The sequence below is a fragment of the Alosa sapidissima genome, chromosome 1, assembly GCF_018492685.1.
Source record: "Alosa sapidissima isolate fAloSap1 chromosome 1, fAloSap1.pri, whole genome shotgun sequence".
In the NCBI taxonomy this organism is placed as follows: Eukaryota; Metazoa; Chordata; class Actinopteri; order Clupeiformes; family Clupeidae; genus Alosa; species Alosa sapidissima.
In genome coordinates, this window is record NC_055957.1 from 14,097,049 (window position 1) to 14,119,470 (window position 22,422).

A 22,422-nucleotide genomic window follows, 5' to 3' on the forward strand; every position below is an offset into this window, starting at 1 on the left:
AATTCTTTCTGTTCTTTTTATTTATGCTTTTGAACATAGCAATTGAGTTTCTTCTTGGTGGTATTTACCCTACTGGTTCTGACACATTTTGAGACATACTACACAGGATAGGTGATAAATTCCTTGTGCTGTAAGGCAGGGACCCACAGTGGCTGATCAACAACCAAGCCTATTTCACATTACACAGCATGATGTGAAATTCAACATCAAGAATACAAATAAACATTAATAAAACATTAAAAAAGGTGGCTCAGTTATTGTTATGACAGCCTAAGCCCTAAGCCATGTCCACACCATTGAATTGGAGTTTGACACTGGCTAGGTGGTCATGATTGTCCATCCTCTTTAGGTCTTTAGGGATAATGATCCCGATTGATCTCCTTGTGTGAATTTGGTCACTTTGCCCTAATGGAAAGAGTCCTATAATTATAATTGTACTAAATTATTCTTATCACACATTGATAAATAGTTCATCTTGCTGTATCTATGCTGAGACTAGCTAAGAAAACAAAGACTTGCTAAACTGGCTGACAGATTTGGCCAAAGTAGCAAAGAGGAGGAGTCGTCCCCTTTGTCTTGATGGGTAGCATGGCAGTGAGGCAATATGGTGGTCTATGAGGTGCTGATGAGCAAAAGCCATGCTCTGAAGATTTTTATTATATTACCACACGCTTTATTGATCTTTTTCATACAGGTTGCTCGGAATGTTGATGCCATTTCATGTTTTCTTGTAAATGTGGGAAATGGGAATTCCCCCAACATGTACCTACAAATTTCATGCAAGTTTAAAAATATTACTGAATGTGTGTAGCATTGGTCATAGTTCTATGAAATTCAAGTATGCCATTTGCAGACTACTCTTTTCCACGTTTTCCACTCCTTACAACCCAACAAAGTTCCTCTGTGAAATAAAATTCATCTTACCCAAAACATTATCACCATACTGTAAGTCTACAGGAAAGGAAAAACTGACACTTGTTGGGGTCAAAGGCAAAGCAATGGGAGAACATGTTAACATTATTTTTTATTATTAAGGAAATCGTTTTCTATTATATGGATTTATACCCTGTTTCTTCTTTACATTCTTCTCTTTCTTAGAGTGTACTGTATTTACATCACTCTAGCATAGGTTGGAATTATTTTGTCATGTGTAGCATATTTATCACTATTTATCATTAACCTGCTATATCCTTCTAGCAGTACACAAACAGACGGATACAAATTGGTTGGGATAATCTGTCATTTTAAACTGTAACAGGCTAATCCTTGTGTCCAAGGGGGAACATGACACACTGAAAACCGTGCACTCTCAGTTTTGTTTTGTTCTCACTGCCTGCCTTGCTTTCCCCTCCCAGAAGATGAGCTCTCCCTCCTCTGGTGACAGCTGCCCCCCTTCAGTCTGTTTTAATCTTCGCTCTCAATCACAGACTTGTTTGAATGGCCCTGTCCTCCCCATCCTCCCTGGCCTGTCAGCTAGACAAGCTGCTCAGATCGAGGTTTTTTTTCACATGTTTGTATACGCGTCCTTGCAGCGTCCTCTCTGGGGATTCCATGCTCTCGGAGTGGGTGGCTGTGACGATTCTGACCGGGATACACCAACCTGGACTTCTCATCCAGTAGCTTTGTACTTCTGTAGTACACACAGCTGAGGAATGCCACAGATGACATGTTCATCTCATTACTAAGCATCTGAGAATTATCTGAGGATTTGTGGTAGTATTTAAGCAAGCAAACAACAGCATTGTGTGAAATGATATTTTCATAAAGAGAAAGACGTGTACAGAAGTGTGCAAAACAATGTACATGTATGCATGACGGCACACTGCAGACAGAGCACTGCAGTCGTAAGTGTGCAACAGCAACACAACAGCAATCCAGTTTTCCTATATACAATGACGGTAGATAATAGAAAATGGGGACAGAGATGGAATGCGTCTATGCAAATATATAGCTCCTCAGCACACACTGCCACAACAGACTACAGTCTACATAAGCAAGAAGAAGATCTCATGCGCAAAATAAAATAAAAAATCCATGCATGCACTTGAGGAAAGTGTCAATAGGAAATTAAACAGCAGAGCCCAACATTACAGCAGGTAATGTTTCATTTCTCCTTCTCACTTTCTTGCCACATGACCAATCGCTTACTGTCCCCATCCCCCCTCTCTCTGTCTCGCCCATTGGCCCCTTCCCCGATCACAGTCCAAAGAATCCTATTGGTGGAAGAAGTCCATATAAACAGAGCTCTCAGGCACAATACTGTACACTCTCAGGCCCAGTGAGTCACTATGAGACAGTAAGAAAAGCACATGGATACTTAATGCTCCTCTATATGGAAAAGCGACAGCGCAGGAGGAGTATACTGTAAGACGGACACACAGAGACAGACGAGAACTACGGCTGGGATGGATGCTGCTGCACCCCTCCTATCCTGAGGCGTTGATGTAGAGCTGACTCTGCAGGATGTAGTCGATGACGGGCTGGCAGAGGTAGTCCACCACGTGGCCATCACCATGCTGGAGGGCCAGTCTGCCGAGAGGAAAATATCACATTGACACGGGCACTGCAGGACATTGTAGTGGACAATAAGTCAGGCTCTAATCTGTATGAGTCGACACACAGGTCGCAATGCGGTCGGGCTGTCGGTACATGGAAAGCTGATTTCATTATTGGGTAAAATCCTTATTATAATACCATGCACATGACCTTACAATCAAACACGGGTGGGTCAGGGTGACACTTGAGTGTGGGAATGTAAAAACAAGGAAGTGCTCTGTAAATGAAGCCACGCCATTTCTGTGAAATATCTAAATCACAAATCACATTTAACATCTTCATCATGTTCCACTTGGGCTTGGGGTCAAAGTGTAAAATAGACCCTAGGTTGAAAAATACCTAACTTCTCTGCACTTGCCAATCATTCAAATTAGTTATTATTAGTATTATTAGTTATTAGTTATTATTATTACTATCACTACTTACTCAACCTATCTCTACTAGACTGTGCCCTCTGTGGTCTCAATAGATTTGCAAATATCACCACTTGTTCTCACTGCATGGCTCCCACAACACCAAGGCCAGTTAGTGGTGTGCATTGATATTTGAAATTATAGCCATATGACAGACTCATGATGAACATCACAAGGCAAAAAATTAAGAAGACTCATGGAGCTCACGAAGCAATGGAGCACTTAAAAATCTGTGGCATTCACCTACCTGCTTTTGGTCGAACTGACAATGGACATCGGGTGGTTGATGTCATCTTTTACCACAAGTATGTTGTCCTGTAAAAGTGAAAATAGAATAAGATTCATAAGTAAATAACGTAACACCAGAATAATGAAACAAGATCATACGAAAGACATTTGAGCTTAAAATAATACTTTCCTTACTCACTTTACATACTAATTTACCTCTGAAACAGCTACAGTAACACTCTGCAAGACACCTCAATGCACTTGTAGATGTTCTCATGTAATATACAGTAGGTTTGGTGTTTACCATATGCTTGCGCAGGACAGACGAATGATTCATTATCCTCTCTGTGTCAGTTCCATCCCGAGGCACCACCACTATCCCAAAGTCTCCCACAATCACCTCCATCTGCAAAACAAAGGGCGGCTCCATTCAGTACAGTGTGTAAATGATCAATTGTATCTGATGTGCTGCTGACTCACACTAGCACTGAAGCTAAAGAACAAAAGGGCTCTGTTGTTGACACAGTCAACTGTTTACCCAGTTAGATTCTGGGCTTTCTGTCTCATTGTTCTGGTTTTTGATGGAAAAGGGACCACTTCCACACTTCCAAAAAAAAAACATGTTTGAAATTGTGTAACCGCTCTGTCCAATAAAGAAGAGAAGGACAAGGTCTCCTGTGCAGCAGAACTCAGCTTACATCACTCTCTTTCCACAGGCCCGGGATGCAGAATGACTCCAGCAAATCACTTCCACACAGGAGAAGGATACGCAGCTCTAAAAACAGGAACAGTGATCAACCGCAAGATTACACAACAGGCAGGTCAAACAAAAAAATACTGCAACACTGCCACATCAGCACATTACAAAAGGTCCACACAGTATCAACAGACAGCAACAGTAATTGACTGATTTAAACCTCTGAAACATCCCTATTTGAAGCCACATAAAAAGCCAGATGTCAAATTTCCGAGAGGGCAAGAATCACTTGATTTAATGAGCAGGACTGAGCAGCAGAGGATACATCAATATTTCCATCAATTCCAAAGTCTATCAGGGCATATAGATCAATGACTGACAGACAGCGCCCTTACTTAAAAAATCTGCTTAGTTCATCTCATGAAGATTAACAATAACACAAATAACAATAAACACTGATTACATGAGTTGAAAAATCCCTTCAAAATACAAAGCTGACAACTGAATGATCCCAGCGGGGCATTTGTGCTTGAAACTATTAGAAATGAGTCACTGTAAATTGTTTTCCTTGAATTTGGAGCATAAAAAACACAAACTCACCAATTTCCTCATATCTCATGGCAGTCCCCAGGTTGGCATTCTCATCTGTTTGAACAAAGGGAGGCCAAGTTTCAGAGATGACTGTGGTTTAGTAGAGAAGACTGCTCATGTTAAATGCATGCTTCTCCTGTTCGACGTGCCCATGAATAATGCACAGCAATTATGAGCTAGATTTTCAGACACCGCATGAGGAGAAGAGTATCCATATTCCACCCCATACCAAGATCAAACTGATAACACCCTTAGCATTTATACACATTGGATAGGAATTGCTTCATGTTTAACATGTATGGGTATGTACAGTATGAGAATGTAAGGGAATATTAATAATCTGTGGCTTTAATGATGAAACTGTATACTTACCCACAAAGGTGAAACGGTCCATGTTTGGGCGAACACAACAGATTTTGCCAAAGCTTTCACTCATCTTTCCCCACAGTTTAACTGGAAATAGGAAGAGTCAGGTGAAGCTAGCGCCACAACACCACAACATCATGCACATAAAAGCTAAGTGTAAAGCCTGAGCATGGACTGAGTGTGGTGTAGACAGCTGATGCATCTAAGGCTCCTAAAATGCTGACACAGCAGTCATTCACAAGGGCCTTGTTATCGGGGGAGGCTAACACTGTTACTAGTTCTGGAGTCATATTCGTCAAATTTAACAAAAGTGACAACAATGACAATTCTGCCAATTAATTTCCTGTTTCTCTGTGAAAACCTAGAGAAAGCACTTGTTCTACCAACTCAAACAGGAAATGCAATTGGAGTTTCATAAGACACACAACAATAAAGACACAAGCAAGTTATGCTACGTTCCAGATACAATTTTTAGCCCGTAAGTTACAACTTCAAGTCTCACTACTTAGTGACTTAGTAGCGTTCCAGGCAAAGTCATAACAAGTCATGACAAACCCTTTTGCGGCTGTTGTTTATGTGTGTATGACGTCAAAAACAGTAACTGGGAGTATGTTACAGGTTTGACAGCCGTTCCAGGGCACTTTCATGGGTAGAAGGTTGTGAAAACACGGGTTACGGGTTGCCTGGAACGCACCATTAGTCCCAGCACAGCACAGTGTGAGGCACTTGGGGAAGGTGGAGAAGTGCCTTACCAACTGTGGGTTTGTTAGCTGTGTTACGATTCTGGTAGATGGTTGAGGTCTCATTCTGCGGCTGGCCAATCACAGGGGTTGTAGAGGGTGTGTTCACATTGGAGAGAATACACCCTGTCACTCTCTGTTGAGAAAATACATCAGAGAAGGGTTTGTAATCTTTACAAATTTCCATATTCATAATAGTTATCAGATCAGATCCTGTAAAAAAATATAAAATTATACACAATTACACAATTCTACATGAATGTCAAGATGCCAGTGTTACAGTGATGTGTGGCTGGTGCGAAATGTACAAAATGACAGATAAACTAGTAGGCTCCCAGTGACTGTTTAGGGCTGCCTATTTGATGTTGAGCATTGTTTTTAGGCTATATGAATACATAGAGTCAGTCTTTCCTACATTAGCAAGATGTACACTAGATTACAGTGACTACAGTAGATTTTACTATGATTACAGTTAGCTACCACATAGAGGTCACCCCCAAACTAGGTTTCAGCACATATCTAATACAATATACTTAATCCTTAAAGGCAAATACCTAAAACAAGCATCTCAAGCAATCTCAAGCACCTTGCTTTCGCACACACAAATAAACTGGTCTACATAATCAGCATCATTTTATCAGTATCTGGTCAAATAGTTCTGCATCATAGTTCTGATGCAGACTCTGACATTCACAGCTGAGAATTCATTCATAAGGACTTCCCAGCGATAAGGACTTCCCAGCGATGAATGGGACTGCTGGATCTGGCACCAGATTTAAGCAACATTACTGCTTGGACTGAATCTCTCTGTTTCCATGGAAACATACGCTGAATGATGGCACAGTAGGCTACATAATATGTACTGTACATACAGAAGGAAGCTAAAATGAGTCTTGAAAACATATATGGAAAGCCTAAATCTATAACTGTAGATTGTACTGTAGCGCATAGTGGTATAAGAGTAATGGATTTATTTCTCATTAGAATATTAGAAAGGATTAACAAGGGAATATGATCAGTTCCATTCATAACTGTTTGATGTTATTACATTAGAAATAGATTAGTAAGAAAATACTTGAACTGATACCAATCACCAAATATGTGAGGAATTCTGAAACCTACCTACAGTATATGCCAAAATATTTCAAATATTTACGTTGCAGAATGTTTATTTGATCTGTGTGTTTGATCTGTGGTGTCTGTGTTCAGATGCCGTTGTGTTACCTTCATGAGGTCTCGGTGGTGTTCCAGCACACTGCAGGTAGTTTGCCATTTGTCCTGGTAACACTCCCAGGGGTCCACCCTGTGCACATGCCAACATGCCATCAGCAAATCATGTCAACATCACTGAAACTATTTATGAGCTTGAAAGGTGGCTGGCGAACTACTTCACTGCTGGTAACCAAGGTGCTGTCTGTCACTTCAAAGGAAGAAGAAGAACATTTACCTGATCCAATCAGAAGACTGAACTGCCAGCTGACACATGGTAAGACGATGTCTGCTGGGGACCAGACCCTGCACAGGCACACAGTTAACAATTCAGGTGCTATGTGGACATTATACTACTGGATAAATCCTCTGCACAGCACATTCTTGTAAATCACAACAGTATTGTGGGAAATTGTAAAGTAATTAAACAGTAGCCTTCTATAGAACTACTTTCCTATACTACTGTGATTCACATGTACTGTGGGTAAACACAGCTTTCAAAGTCATCAAAGTCTGATAACCTAATTCAAAATGATGATAAATTGTTGATCATGAATTGCACATACTATTTTAAATATCATTAATATCATGAAAGAGCAAATGAAATGAGATGTTAAACCCTGTGTTGCATTGTCTAGAAAATGTGGTAAATACAACTGCAGACATTTTACTGTCAGAAGAAGTCATTTTAACAAGCCCTACATGAAGTAAACACCAGTATAGAATAAAAAAAAAATCTTTTTTAAAAAACACACCACCACCATGAAATACACAACAAAGAAAAGTTCAAAGACTGGTTTTTAGAAACAGCACTTCCTGTACATGTATTATTCATGTTTTTGTTAGCCTCAGATAGGAAAACTAGGACAAGCTTTTGATTAATTCCAGAAAAAAGGCTCACAAGTGTATCTGATATAGATAGTATCTATTTAGAGGGAAGTGCATTATAATGAATATACCACCATTTTACATTTACATTTAAATATACAAATATAACATATATATTTTATCCAAATATTATCCAAATATCCAATTATAGGCATGGTGTCACTGCATCTTGCACATCATATATCAAAACTGTATCAATAGATTCCGGCCAATGCAGGCCAATTCATTTCAAATGTATAATGAGCAATCAATACTTTCACAGTTAAATGCTGTCATTTGGTGATTCGTTCAGGCAGTCAGTCCTGAGTGCCTTAAGGGAAATGGCTGAGGTAAAACTGGTCAGCAAAAGTACTCCTTACCGGTTTTCCATAGGAGTCATGAACTGGAGAAATAATTCCACCAATCACTATAAAACGCCCAGTCTTGTGAAGATGCTCTCTGGCTTTCTCTGCAATGTGGAGACAGAGTAATTATTATGTTTATACAATGACCTGTGCCATATTATAACAATCGGATGTATGGTTAATAAAAAATCTTATTTATTGAAGTGACAACTTGTTTATTTCAGTCATTGCAATATGTTATTGAAAATAATTGTTTATTACAAAGACGTGTTTGAAGAAACTCTTTGAATATTGCTATCACTTGGTGACCTCTTGAATACCTCCATATTTTAAGCCTTGACCAAAATGACCAGTTGAAGCATAAGTGGGTTTTGCAATTTGAGTGTACAGCCAGGATTGGTCTATATGTTTCTGTCACATTCAGCTAATGTATGTTTGTTTTCAGTTGTGAAAGTCACAGGGTTTTCCAAAGTTGACTCATGGTTTCTTGTTTGAAAATAGTTGCACACATCTATGCTTACTCCCTCTGACTAAGACTGACTGCATTGCTGTCTCTGACTAAGGCTAAGCGCATCACTACATGTGACATGCCTGACATTTAACAACACTCATTGACACTCTAATTACAGGCCAAGTATTCAGACTGCCTGAAATGCATCTCATGCCGCATGAAGTCCAGAGCAAAACAAATTTCAGGTCAGAGGAACAGTCCACAAGTGGTAAATAATCTATTTCTTGTAACTGGAAATTAACACATTGGCATAGCTTGGATACAAAATCTTGAAGAAAGACAGATTTGTATGTGAATCATGGATAAACAGATAAAAAGACAAATGACATATGTCATTGTTGAATTAATTAGTGAAATATATGTTGTGTTCCCACAATCATTATATCTGGCCTACTCAATTCAGAGAACTGATCTCCAACTACCTTGTAAAAGCTGGATACTATGAAACCTCCCTGTTCCCACTCTGCTTTGAGGCAGACAGGGAAAGAGGAGGATTTGAAAAATAGGTCACAGAAAATATGAATGCCCCCCCCCCCCCCCTTGGGGAAACTCCAGATCCAGCTGCATTTGTAGCCATGGCATACATCATTTTTGCAGCAACCCTGCCCCTAACAGTTGTCTTGTAAAAAAACTGAAAATCCCCCTTATATTTTCTAACAGCATATAATTAGCCAATGGCATCCTTCCAGTGCCATTTCAGAAGACATTATAACATGATTGTGTTTTCTGAATGTACAAGCTGGATTTAGCTAGGCGACATACATGTAATTATCTAGCCTATGTTAATGTAATATGTAGATATAGTCTAACAACAGTGACGACATATAATGGACTAATTCCATTAAGTAGAAGAAATTAAGACTAAAAACTTAGCCTACGTTTCTGGGTTTCAGAGCACCCTGAGGCAACATCTTCTCAAAAGTAAACTGTCTATTCTAGCCCACCTGTCTTCCAACCATTAACAGGCCACGCTTATAACATGATGGGCCTTTTTATGGGGTAGCCTAACCATTATCCAATAGCCTGCCCTACGTCAACGTCAAATAGGACAAAAAGGTAATTAACGGATGTTTCGCAGTTGGCTGCATCTTCAACGTTGGTCCACGCCTATTGAAGCACTTTTGAATAAGTTTCCGATCATTTTCACCAAGATAAACTAATCTTCGGGGTTGCTTTTGTGTTAAAGCCTATATAAATATAGAGTAGGGCTACTGTATAATTATGCTCTTTCAGCAAACAGTTGAGAACGCTATACTCCTCGCCCCCTTTCCACGGGCGTTTTGGTAACTAACAGGCCATGCCGCACTTAGTAGGCAAACAGTGACGCCATGTGAAACGGTAGTGATTTTAAGAGATGTCTCTGTAAAAGAATAATGATTAAAAACAAGATGTAAAATGGCATTTCGGTTAACGTTAAAGCATGCCGAAGATATAGAAAACACAATCATATTCCTTACACATAGCCAGTTAATGCTGACATAAGGGCCGTCGCCCATTTCAGCACCACACTTAGGACAGCGATTTAGAACATAAATTAGTCGTGGTAGGCTACAGCGCGATACCAAAATGAACCGAAGCCCAAATGGATCTACGTATTGATCCAATTGTTGTAGACTACAGATAGGCTACTCACAAAGGTGGTGCGCAACTACCGATTAAAAAAACAGACCCACAAGCTTACCAAACATATGAATATGTCCTTTAGTGATTGGGTTAAAACTTCCGCATGACAGCAGAATAACGTGCGTTTTAGTAGTCTCTGTCATTATCCGAGTATTTTAAGCCACGTTTGGTTAAGTGGCCGATGTTTTGTCTTTGTTATGTTCCCTTCCCGACCGCAGCGATAGGCGAGGTTCATTCGGATGCGGCAGTATCCCCGTCTCTTCGGCAAGATGCAGGGCGTCACAGGGTATTTCTCAACTGTCCAATCTTTAAAGGCGCCGATCACCGTTATGGGAAACTAGAGTGCAATGATTATTCCACTGTTTAGCCTACATAAATATATTCATATAGCCTATTATAGGATAAGCCTATAGTGTTTCACGTTTCCAATTTGTGCTCTGAAGCCACTGGCTATGGCTGCTGCTGGTCAACACCCTTTTTGGGTGGTCAGTGGTCTCAGTTAGCTCTTTAAGTCTTCCTCTGAAATAATTTTGAAATATGAAGCATTCATCAATGTTTATTCTTTATTCAACAGAATATTTCAGAATTCAGATAATACAGTGTATAATATGGACAAAAATGATAGCCTACCTTATCTAATAGTATGCACAACCTTTAGAGGCTATACAATTCACTGCCAAAAAGCATTTTGCAGCTTTAAATGACACTTCTACATCTATATCCAAAGGCACTGGCCTGCACCCACCCCTGAACACCAGTGCCTTTTGACCGCCCCACGACTGTCCCACCTGGTGCCCCCATGATTAAAATAAACGTGTTAAAGGGCCCTCAAAACTGCCCTATAGTCTGACCTTAACATGAGAAAAATGTTTCAGTGCCCTCAGAGAGCCGACAATACGTTTGAAGAATGTTTCTTAATGAGTGCCCTTCTAGTGTTAAACATAATGCAACCCCCCCCCCCCCCCCCCTTAAAATTACCTATACTTGGCATTCCCTTTGTGCGTCCCTCCATTGGAAAAGGGTGCCATTATGGAGTTCCCTCTATGCTGCCCCTACATGCCAGTGTTCCAAAGGGTGTCATTTCCAGTCCAGAATGCAGTGGAATTGCAGCCCTGTATATTGTACTGCATTGAGTGCCAAAGTAGGCCTAGGTGCTCCTCTAGTGGCTAATATGTGATGCAGTGAAGTAAAGGGTGCCCCTACTTGTATCGATTTAAGGAAGTTTCCTAATAAGTATAAGTATATATACTTTTTTGATCCCGTGAGGGAAATTTGGTCTCTGCATTTAACCCAATCGGTGAATTAGTGAAACACAAACAGCACACAGTGAACACACAGTGAGGTGAAGCACACACTAATCCCGGCGCAGTGAGCTGCCTGCTACATCGGCGGCGCTCGGGGAGCAGTGAGGGGTTAGGTGCCTTGCTCAAGGGCACTTCAGCCGCGGCCCACTGGTTGGGATGGATTGATGGATGCCCCTGCAGTGGTATGATAGGTGCCTTTACAATGGGATAAACCTGATGTTCCTTACAGGTGCCTTTCTGATGGAAGAAAAAAAAAATCAAGTTCTCTCTCAGATAGCACTGCGTCACTGAAGTGCCCTTGCGATGGAAAGGAAAAAAGAGATAGAACATGTAAAAATCAATCTCCGCCTACAGAAAGCTAGTTTTTAAAGTGAATATCAACTAGCCTAGCCGAAAACCTCTATCAATCAGTAGCGTCTAGCTAGATTACATAGGGTACCTGATGTAGCTGTAGCCAAAATGTTACATTTACACTCATGTATTTACACTTGGCATGACAATAGAAACACAATTACACATCTATCGGAACTCCCCCTATTACCGTCGGTCCCGTATTTCCACCGTCTTGCGTGTATGTGTCACTTACTGTAATATCCATTTCTATACAAACCAAGACGACGGATACCTAAAGAAACGCAAGCACCCACACCATAGGTGTATAGCTATGTACCAAAAATCACATTTTACCATGACTGGAAGAGCTGTAAACAGTATTGTAAGGCTGCGTGTACACATCCGCTTGGAGCTCCAGTGGAATTTTAATTTCATGACGAGAATTCTCGGTCTAACCATTCGTGTGCCGTTGAAACGCCGTAAATAGGCGACCCACCAGGCCAGCACTAACCTCCGAGTGTGGTAAACAAAATCTAATATTTCAGGCAGTAAATGCTCCCGTGAAGAACCAAAACAGATTTTGTTCAAATCTAGACACCTATGGCTACTGAAAAATGTAAGGTTCATTTAATGTTATTTTGAAGTATTGAAAAACATTGTTGTTTTAGAATTTTCGAACGAAAGTGGTAATAATTGGATACCTAACAAACCAATGAAGTTCCATGTGCGGAACTTTGGCCAAAAGACTAATGTCTATTACTGTAACCTAGGTTACACCAAAGTCCTTTTAGGCAAGTCCCTCCACTCGGCGGCCATATTGCAACGCTTTTTGGGCACTCATCGGGCATCCTATTCGGCAGAAATGCACGTGTGCAAGGCTTTACGAGACCAACCTTGCTCCAGCGGCGAGTTCACAACACATGATTGGCACGATGTCACAACACACCATATGATTGGCTCAATGTGTTCACATGTCGACGTTTTGCAGAGGAAGGGGTGGGATATGTGTAGACAACGGCCATATTGGCGTTACAAACTAGCCCCATGCATTTCTATGGAGGATATTTTGAGTGCTGTGTCTCCTTATTAGAAAGTCTCTGGTTACACTGAATTAAGAACTGTTGTTGCGAATGTAACAGGGTAATACTTTGGAAGGGCCAAGGGGCCAATCACAGTAGCCTGACTACGCCACCCTGAGGCCTAGTGCATCAGGGAATCTTTAAGAGATCGTACCTCTAAACCGAGACAGCTCTTTCAGGTTCGTAATTACACCATGGAGACATGATTCCAGGAAAACAAAGGATTTATTAATACACAAACGGGTGGGGATCTGAGGGTGGCAACTATGGACGTCCACACAAATATTTTACATGCAAGTATTAAGAAAAGCTCACCTATTACACAGCAAAGGCACACTGCAAAGCGATAAGCAATACACAAAACCACACCACACGTATGCTCAGAGTAGCCCCCCTCAGAGCCACCTCCCTACTAAATAAACATACAAGTTACAAACAGAAGGACAAGACAGGCAACACAAAAACCAAACATAAAATAACCAAAGCAAAACCAAGACTAGACAAGACAGCAGCACGACCCATGTTGCCCATCAGCATGACTGGGCTGCCTAAAAGAACAGAACACAGAAGATTAAACAAAGAACACACCACAATATACATAACATAAAACCACAAATGTCTACAGGGAACCAGCATCCCTGACAGTAGCAGGCAGGGGCTACACCAGTGGAGTCTACATTGCTGCTGCCCCTCTTAAGTAGCGCTCCACTGGTGCCAGATTGATCAAATGCCTATGCCCCGCCCCCTTCATTAGTACTTGCAGGTGCTATGGGGAAATAGCAGGCAGAGAAGGTCTACCTGCTACACAAGCGAGGCCGCAGAATACAACCAGAGCATTATAGGCCTCTCTAGGGCTCTGAATACAACGAAATGCGGTCAAGGTGTAGGTGGAAATAGGGGTCCACGCGCACCCCCGGCTTTTTTTTATGCCACCTGATTTTTTTAAATCCTTAAAATGTCTATTTTCAGAATCTGCCAGGTACCAAGCTGAAATAATGTCCCAAAGGCCTCATTTTTAACCCTTTGCTGCACTCAACCGGAACCCAAAAAATACACGCGGGTTAAAAATAAAACATTTTGGACATTATTTCAGCTTGGTACCCAATTTAATCTTAAAATAGACACTTGAATGATAAAGAAATAACAGGTTGTGGAAAAAAAACACCCTATGTGCTTGAAAAAAATGAAAAAATAGTTACACATCTTTAGCTATTTTTTGCTATTTTTGTCCAGAAATAGGGTCAATATGTTGTCAAATAATAATAATAATAATAATAATAATACATTTTATTTAAAGAGCGCCTTTCAGGACACCCAAGGTCGCTTTACAGATAAAACAAATAGAAGAGAGAGAGATATATATATCAAAAAAGGAGAAAAATATATATATACTTACAACCGGACCCGCGTCACACAGAGCAGGTTGTTTGCGCCATACCCCTTTTGAGGGGAAAACATTCCCTCAGAACAAGCCAGAGTGAACCGGTAGACATGTACCAACCACACAGCTAAGAACCCCTCCCTGAGTTTCTTTTGCCTACCATGTCCTCAAAAAAATCCCGACAGAAGAAAATTATGGCTACAAGCCATAAGAGAAGACCGTATGACACTTCTGGTCACTGAGTGGGGTTGTTGCACCACTTCGTACTCGGGAGACTGAAGGGACATGTTTTTATATTAATTGAATTAAGCTTTTGTAGGTATCTTTCACGGTCAACGACCGGCAAAGTGGTTATGTATTGAGTGGTCATATTGATTTGTGGTATTTTTTGTTATTATTTACTCCTGCGATTTCTGTACGAATTACGTTTATTGACCCTAATTTGCGTTGGAGTTAATGAGAGGGGTTGTTTGTTTTCCCCCCGAAAGGGTTGGGAACGTTTGTCACGAGTCAAGTTCCCGGATGTGCCGGTCTAACGTATAGTCCATTTAGCCATATCACAGTCCATAGGCTAGTCTGAAGAGATACGTTTTCAGTTCCTTTTTAAACTGGGCAGTGGATTCACACTGCCTGATGTTGTTTGGAAGTGAGTTCCATAGCTTTGGGGCTGTGTGGGAGAACGCTCTCTCTCCCATGGTGCTGAGGTTGTCAAACATAACCATTCCATTAAATTCCTGGGGTCAGAATTGTATGGAAAAAGGTGTTCATTTGTCTCTGTATGTTGTTTAGGCTACTTCAAATGCCACTTTATAGGCTATCGTTTTTTGATTTTTTGAGTATATATACAGTCTATGGTTGAGACACAGTCGACAAAAATGCACCTTATGTTTATGAGCTAATTATTGATTGATAATATTTTACTCTACAAGCTAAGAAAATGGCATGTGGAATGTCGTGTGGAAAATCACTTCTTTTCAGTATCTATTTTTTGTTTGATTTTGTGTGGGCAAAAAGTGTCTCAACTGTACTCAGTCTACCCTACCTGGCAGATTCTGAAAATAGACATTTTAAGGATTTAAAAAAAATCAGGTGCAATTTACAACGGGATGGAACGCGATTCAGCCAATCAAGGACCGGAGCTACTGAACAGCTGTTGTTAGGCACGACGCGCAGCGCAGCAGAGAGCAGACACGGATAGGAACGATCAGTTTTAGAAGTTTTATTACGAATCTTTTGTAATATAGTCCTAATTATTTACCTTAGTTAAAGACTATGTTTTGGATAATATAGGAAAGCAGGCTATACAGCAAATATGACGGAAAACCCTAACGCTAGATTTACTTTTTGGCAATGTCTTACACTGCCTGAAATAAACAAGACCACAATTAACGTCTATGGCAGCACCGCAGCCTTAGAGATAGCAATAAAGAGGGCTCGTGAAGAAATAGCATTAGTTATACACCCTTACAGTCTATTCAGGTGAGTAAAAAGCACAATATTTGTCCATTGTTCGAGAATAAAGTTTTATTGAAGTTAAATCCTAACTATTAACGTTAACGTTACCCACAGATTGTTCTGTCAGGCTGAATAAAGTGCCATAGGCCTACAGTAGCAGCTAGCTTCTAGGTTATAACGTTAAAGTTAACTTTAATGTTGATTAATGCTTTCTGTAGTTATCTGTAGATAAATACGGAAAATAAGGGGTTTAGTAGCGACCAGTGGAGAAATATCTAAAGTTAAAGTACTATCGATATATGAATCATGTGCTATTAGGGGTTTGCACGGCGTGTCATCAGATCTGGACGTCGCCATATTGGAGATACTCGCCTCATTAGAAAGCATTAGGCACTGAAGTAAATCCCTAAGATCGTTAAGGAAAATGGTTAATTATTGCCGTGTTTTAGGTTGTACCAATAGGTCTGACTTCTAAAAGTTATTAAAAAACCAGGGAGAAAGGAGAATAATGAAAGAAGTTATATCAGAGGAAGGGGGGCGCTTGTGGTTGAACTTGGTACTTCGTCTCTCTCACCCAACTCATATGGATCTGCTCGCGCCTTTTCTTGTGGTCCAAGTCCTGCCCTATATGCCTTTGCATCTTACACGCATTTTGATGAGCTTTTCTGTTGTTTAGACAAGGCTACAATCACTTAAGATATCCAAAGTGCATAATACTCCATTGTACTTTATCCACTGAGTATCGCCAATATTGGGTTGCCATGGTTACCGGCCAGAACGTGACCTCCGTGCAAACCCCTAATTATGGCAGAGAATGAGGGGAGAACTCTTTTACTGTCTATGGGGAGAACCGCCACTCTCGGGAAACTTCCGGTTTTTGAACTGGTTGCAGTTCCCGTTCTGGTTCCACGTGAGGGCGCCCACGAATTGCAGAATGAATGGAGGTCTATGGTAGCCTAGAAATCTAGACGCACCCTAAATTACATTTGCTGCCAGGGCTAGTCTAACAACTCTCCGTTGGCTTGTGAGCTCGAAAAATTAAACTTCTATCAGGCCAATCAAATCATGTCGTTAGGCGGGCTTAACATAATGATTGATGGCAGAGTTGCAACGTTTTGGCTTGAATTCCCTGCTACTTGAAAACATGCATGTCTTCGCCAAAAATGACAAAATACAATGTTATATTAATAATGCAAATGAACGGCAAATTTTGAAATATATATACTCTTTTAATCCCGTGAGGGAAATTTGGTCTCTGCATTTATCCCAATCCGTGAATTAGTGAAACACACTCAGCACACAGTGAACACACAGTGAGGTGAAGCACACACTAATCCCAGCGCAGTGAGCTGCCTGCAACAACAGCGGCGCTCGGGGAGCAGTGAGGGGTTAGGTGCCTTGCTCAAGGGCACTTCAGCCGTGCCTACTGGTCAGGGTTCGAACCGGCAACCTTCCGGTTACAGGTCCGAAGCGCTAACCAGTAGGCCACGGCTGCCCCATGTTGTGGGTGTCACTCCCTCAGGATATACACAAAGCCTTGGTTCTCAGTTACTGATGGTTTATTTTCTTCCTGTATTATCCACCGTCAAACTGTTTAAATAACAGTAAAAGAACACAATAAACATTCACTCATAGCACGCATACAAACATCTTCTGAATCACATACACTGTACTGTACATACGACATAAAAACGCAAACTTGTATCCTGCCTGCTCAACAGAAAATTTAATGAAACTATTACATCCAAATTATTACCAAAGTAAAGGCATGATCATTTGTAATAGGCTACCACATATTAATGAAGCCACAGTCAGCCAATTGCAGAAAAGACACCACAGCATGATTCAAATATGACAGATTTTATTTATTGTGAACCTAACATTGCATAACTTTACGTACACACCGCCGCCGACTTGAGCTTCCAAAGATTCAGGAAGTCATTCATTTTCAATGGAAGCCGGCTTCTCTCAGCTTTAAGAAGCAGCAAATCCGTCGGCGTCGTGTTTTGGGCGTCTTGAGCGTCAAGCAGAAAGTTGAAAGTTGGTCAACTTTATGGTAATGAGCTATGACACGGTTCAGCGACCAACGACCAGCAACCAATCGGAATAGACGGCCTTTAAATAAAGTAGTAAGATTGAACATGAAAGAACATGATTGAACGTAGAATGCTGCCACGTTAGAGCAGCCAAAGCGTCCAAAGCCTTCCTGTACTTTTTTGACAAGCGTCCTTGACAGGGCGACCTGAGCTTCTTTGGAAGCTCAAGTCGGCGGCGGTGTGTACGTACAGTCAATGCTGATAATCTAGAATCTACAAACAATCTTACAAACCCTGAAGCTTGCAAGCTAGCATAGTAGTCATTTCAAGGCAAATAATAAACAATATTAGTGCATCAACATTAACTGCATTACTAGTAATTATTGCACACAGCTGGGTAAAATAGTGCTGTTTTATTATATTGCATACATCTTAAACCCAGGCAATGCATACAGTAAGTCTGCATACTCCTTAATAGGATAACTGTTCAGTACTTGAGAGCCAGGGCGAATTTAAACGTAGGCTGGTCAGATTTGTACGCCCAAGTTTACATGTTCATCACAAAACTCCCCCAAACAGCTAGGACTAATCTAGAAACGCGATCTACACAGGCTATGAAATTGGGAACTTGGAATATAAATCTGACGGCACGCACTTATAGCGCTTTTCTTAGAAGCCTGGTGGATTGACTTTGTTTACTTCTGTTGTAATGTAAAGACGATCACCACCAAAATTTGAAAGTGTGCGACTGAATTTTACATCCAGTCGCACATGCGACCAGTAAATTTGACCCTTTTTTGAGAGGGAGTTCAGAAGTCAGGAAGTAGGAAGTGCATCATTACAAAGGGACACCAGACCCTCTTGTAACAGCTGTACTCAGTGATACTGCAGACTCGTAAAATTAGTTCGAAAATAAGGCAGAAAAACAATAAGTTTCCTCATGCTGCTTCCTTATGTTGGAATGTGCAAAAATGTACAAACAGTCAAAAGAATGCCCTCTTGTATGTGATTTCTGCAACAGCTATACTGAAAACGTGTTGATACTTTTTCTGCAGTGTAAAGCATGTCACACAGTAGCCTAGCCTACAGAAAACACTGTAATTGATAATTGATGTGATATAATGATGACTTGTTAAATGCATGCCTATAATGGTTTATTACAGGGGTTCCCAAACTTTTCCATGACAAGGCCCCCCAAATACCACTAGGTTCTGGCCAAGGACCCGATGTGTTATTAAACCCATCGACAATACTACGGCAAATGTAAAAATACATTAAGCTAATCCTAATAATTATTTTAGCCACAAGCACTTCGCGATTGGGGCATACAGTGTGTAAAAATTGCATTTGGGGCTTTCTGCTATATGAGCACATGAAATAAGAATAAGTTTATCTGTAATAGTGGATATTTTAGAAATATACTGTACACAATTACAAAAAAAATATGGGGGGAAAAGGACTCGCTCTAAAATTACGAGTCCGCATCCTTCCAATGTAGGTCAAGACCGAGTCAATGCTGAGTATTTTTGCTTTCAATTCCGAGACGAGACAGAGTAAGCAAAAAATGGTTTTGAGACTGGACTTGAGACTAAGACCGGACTCGTACTACAACACTCTAATTCTGTTTTTTTGTCAGGGAAAAGTCATGGAATTTTACATTTGACTTAGAGTGGGAAACTAAAATAAATTTGAGAGCTACTATCGTAGTGGCAATTACCCAAGATCGCTAGTTCAGGGTTTGTCCAGTCAGCTTACACAAAGAATGCCTTATTATCTGTAACTTGCTTTGTAGTATACCCCTCTTTTCTAACTATAGGAACATTGTATTAGGAAGTATTGACTAATGTCCTATACTCATGTTACTTTTTCTAGGAAATACTGGCTGGCCATTGTGATGCTGGTAACTTTTGGAAATGTGATTGTTGTTCCTTTGAGTGTAAGCTTTTTCACTCGAGAGGTTCATTTTAGTCCTACATGGATTTCAATAAATGCAGTCATGGATGTTTTGTTCATTATGGATTTATGCCTAAACTTCCGCATTGGGTACTGGAGTGCTGAAATGAATGTAAGTAACGTTAACCATATGAGTATAATGTAGTGATGAAACAGTGATGAAGTTATGAAACAGAAGTAACCATCTGAATTTATAATTAAGCCTACTATATTATGTTGTTGTAGTACATGATGTACATTTTTCTTTTAAGGATGTTGTTTTGGAAACCAAGAAAATAAGGAATCATTATCTGAAAACATGGTTCATCCCAGACTTAATAGCTGTGTTGCCAGTTGACTATTTAATTTTAATTATTGAGGTGGGTGCAACTGATTTCTCCATAACACTCCATGACACTGAATTCAGAGTTTAGATAGCCTCTTTGCTAAATGGAGTGTTTTTTTCTTCAGGCTTTGGGACATTACTCAAATTCATTCGGGGTAGCAGGTGTACGAATGGTAAAACTGATCAAATTAACACGATTATTCAGCTTGTTACGCCTACTAAGATTCTCCAGGCTGCTACGATATGCTCGGAACTGGGAAGAGGTAAGTACATGTACATCTCATGTATTTCTTGTTGTTTCACTTTTATCGCTGCAAAAAGTGACCCACTTTTGTGATGTAAGATGGAAACAACATTTCTCAGTTTTTACACCAATGATGGACAGAACTCATAATAGGCCTGTCCTCAATGGTACAGCAGCAAAATCAAGGCAAGGCAACATTTATTTATATAGCACATTTCATACCAGGGCAGTTCAAAGTGCTTTACATAAAAGAGAGATGTCATATATACATCGAGGTAATTTGGGTAAAAATCTAAGTTATAAAAGTTGATACATATCATAACCAGAGAAGTCATAAACAATTCAAATAAACATATGAAAATAGGTAAATGAAAAATTAGAAAAGATGGAATTAAAATTATGAAAAAATAGGGGAATGATTAGATAAAATTAAGGGAAAGCAAGGGAGAAAAAGTAGGTCTTTAACTTGGTTTTAAAGCAATCTGTTGAGGGTGCGGCCTTTATGTGTTCAGGAAGCTGGTTCCAGAGTTTGACTGCATATGAGCTAAAGGCGGCTAGGAGTAGTGTCTGTGCGACCTGAGTGACCTAGGGGGTGTGTAGTGGTGGAGCAGGCCTTTTAGATAAATGGGGCCGCTGCCATTCAGAGTTTTAAAAACAAGTAGCAGTGTTTTAAAATCGATTCTGTGACTCACAGGGAGGCAGTGTAAGCGTTTGAGTAGCGGTGTGATGTGATCTGTTCTTTTGGCTCTCATCAGAATCCTTGCTGCCGCATTCTGGATTAATTGGAGTTGCTTGATTTTTTTTTCTTGGGAAGGCCTTTGAAGAGACTATTACAGTAGTCCAGTCTGCTTGATATAAAGGCGTGAATGAGTTTCTCAAGGTCTGTTTGGGTCCCTAAGCTTGGATATGTTTTTTAAATGGTAAAAGGCTGATTTAGTAACCGTTCTAATATGACTGCTGAAAGAGAGGTCGCTGTCGCCTAGGTTTTTTACCGTTTTTTTAACTTTAAAAAAATCAGTCATCAAAATGGCAGTAAGTGTGGATCCTTTAAGTTGAACGGGACGTCAGTCAGTGAGTGTGTTATTTGGCCTACGAGATAGTGAACGGAGATAAACGGCTACAAGCTGGAGAAAAGCTGGCGACCAAATCATAGTTTGTGATGAGGGAAACTTATGCATAGTTTTAACTGCTGATCATTGAATAAAGTTGCAACTCCTCAGACTATCGTGTGTCTGTCTTTTGCACACAACTTGCTGCAACAGTGATAGGAGTTTCCCCCTAAGGTCTTGATCACTTAACTGAAGCAGGAATGGTTGACATAATTCTCTGTAACATTACAAAACCCAAGCGAACAAAATGCAAATACTACTGAGGTGTCCCTTCAAGGGGTATGTTTATTTTTTTCCTCAACTAGCGTGGTAACTTACTGACACACAAGCACAAGAAGGTAATTTGCTCTAGGTAGGCTAGGCTCCATGAGCTCTGTTTAAATTAAACGGAGGACCATTTACGAGAGGTTATTGGGCTACACAGATTTAACGCAGATCAACAGAACTGTCAATTAGAATGGTCAAATACATTCACATCGCTGACATTATTTTGAGGAAGAAGTAGCCAACTAAGCTCAAGTAGCTCAGTGTAGTCAGGCGGGGAATAGTTGGGGAAATTAGGGCTTAAAAAATATCAGCGCAAATTATTGGCTAAAATTCTGATATCAGAACGATAATAATATTGATTTTTTTTCACTTATCGGCAGTGTTGGGCTAGTTACTTTTAAAAAGTAATTATTTACAGTTACTTGTTACTTCTTCCAAAAAGTAACTAAGTTTAAATTAGTTACTCAGTACAAATTCTAAAGGAAACTAGTTAAAGTGATGGTTCGGAGTAATTTCACCCTAGGGTTCTTTGCACCATGACCTCGGGCCAAACACCCTCCCAAAAGCTGTTTTCCCTTGGTCGAACATTCGTTAGGCAGGCGAATACAGAAACTAAATGGCTTGATGACGGTGGTCTTGGCCACTAATTTTGTGGAAGCATGCAACGTTGTAAGATGTTTGAGTAAATTTGAATTACTTGACACCGACGTGGATAGGAACTTTTGCCCAGGGCATAATGTGGATTTCACGATTACATTCGTTCCTTTAAT

The 22,422-nt window shown here is 40.3% G+C and overlaps 2 protein-coding genes across 4 annotated transcripts in view; one reads left to right on the plus strand and one right to left on the minus strand.

Annotated features, from left to right (window-relative positions):
• nmnat2 (nicotinamide nucleotide adenylyltransferase 2) lies at positions 1-10,449 on the minus strand. The gene is made up of 11 exons (XM_042104146.1): positions 10,225-10,449; positions 8,048-8,136; positions 7,039-7,106; positions 6,816-6,894; positions 5,604-5,727; positions 4,858-4,938; positions 4,495-4,539; positions 3,896-3,972; positions 3,502-3,603; positions 3,217-3,284; positions 1-2,529 (listed from the first exon to the last, which is right to left on the minus strand). The coding sequence occupies exons 1-11, from the start codon at positions 10,307-10,309 to the stop codon at positions 2,427-2,429; spliced, it is 921 nt and encodes a 306-aa protein (XP_041960080.1). The 5' UTR covers positions 10,310-10,449; the 3' UTR covers positions 1-2,426.
• A 4,978-nt stretch (positions 10,450-15,427) lies between these two features.
• Positions 15,428-22,422, plus strand: part of smg7 (SMG7 nonsense mediated mRNA decay factor) — a 127,229-nt gene continuing 120,234 nt past the window's right edge. For all 3 annotated transcript variants that reach the window (XM_042104059.1, XM_042104086.1, XM_042104069.1), the window contains exon 1: positions 15,428-15,742. In XM_042104059.1, the coding sequence (XP_041959993.1) occupies positions 15,576-15,742 (167 nt within the window). In that variant the 5' untranslated portion in view covers positions 15,428-15,575. The remainder of the gene's footprint in view (positions 15,743-22,422) is intronic.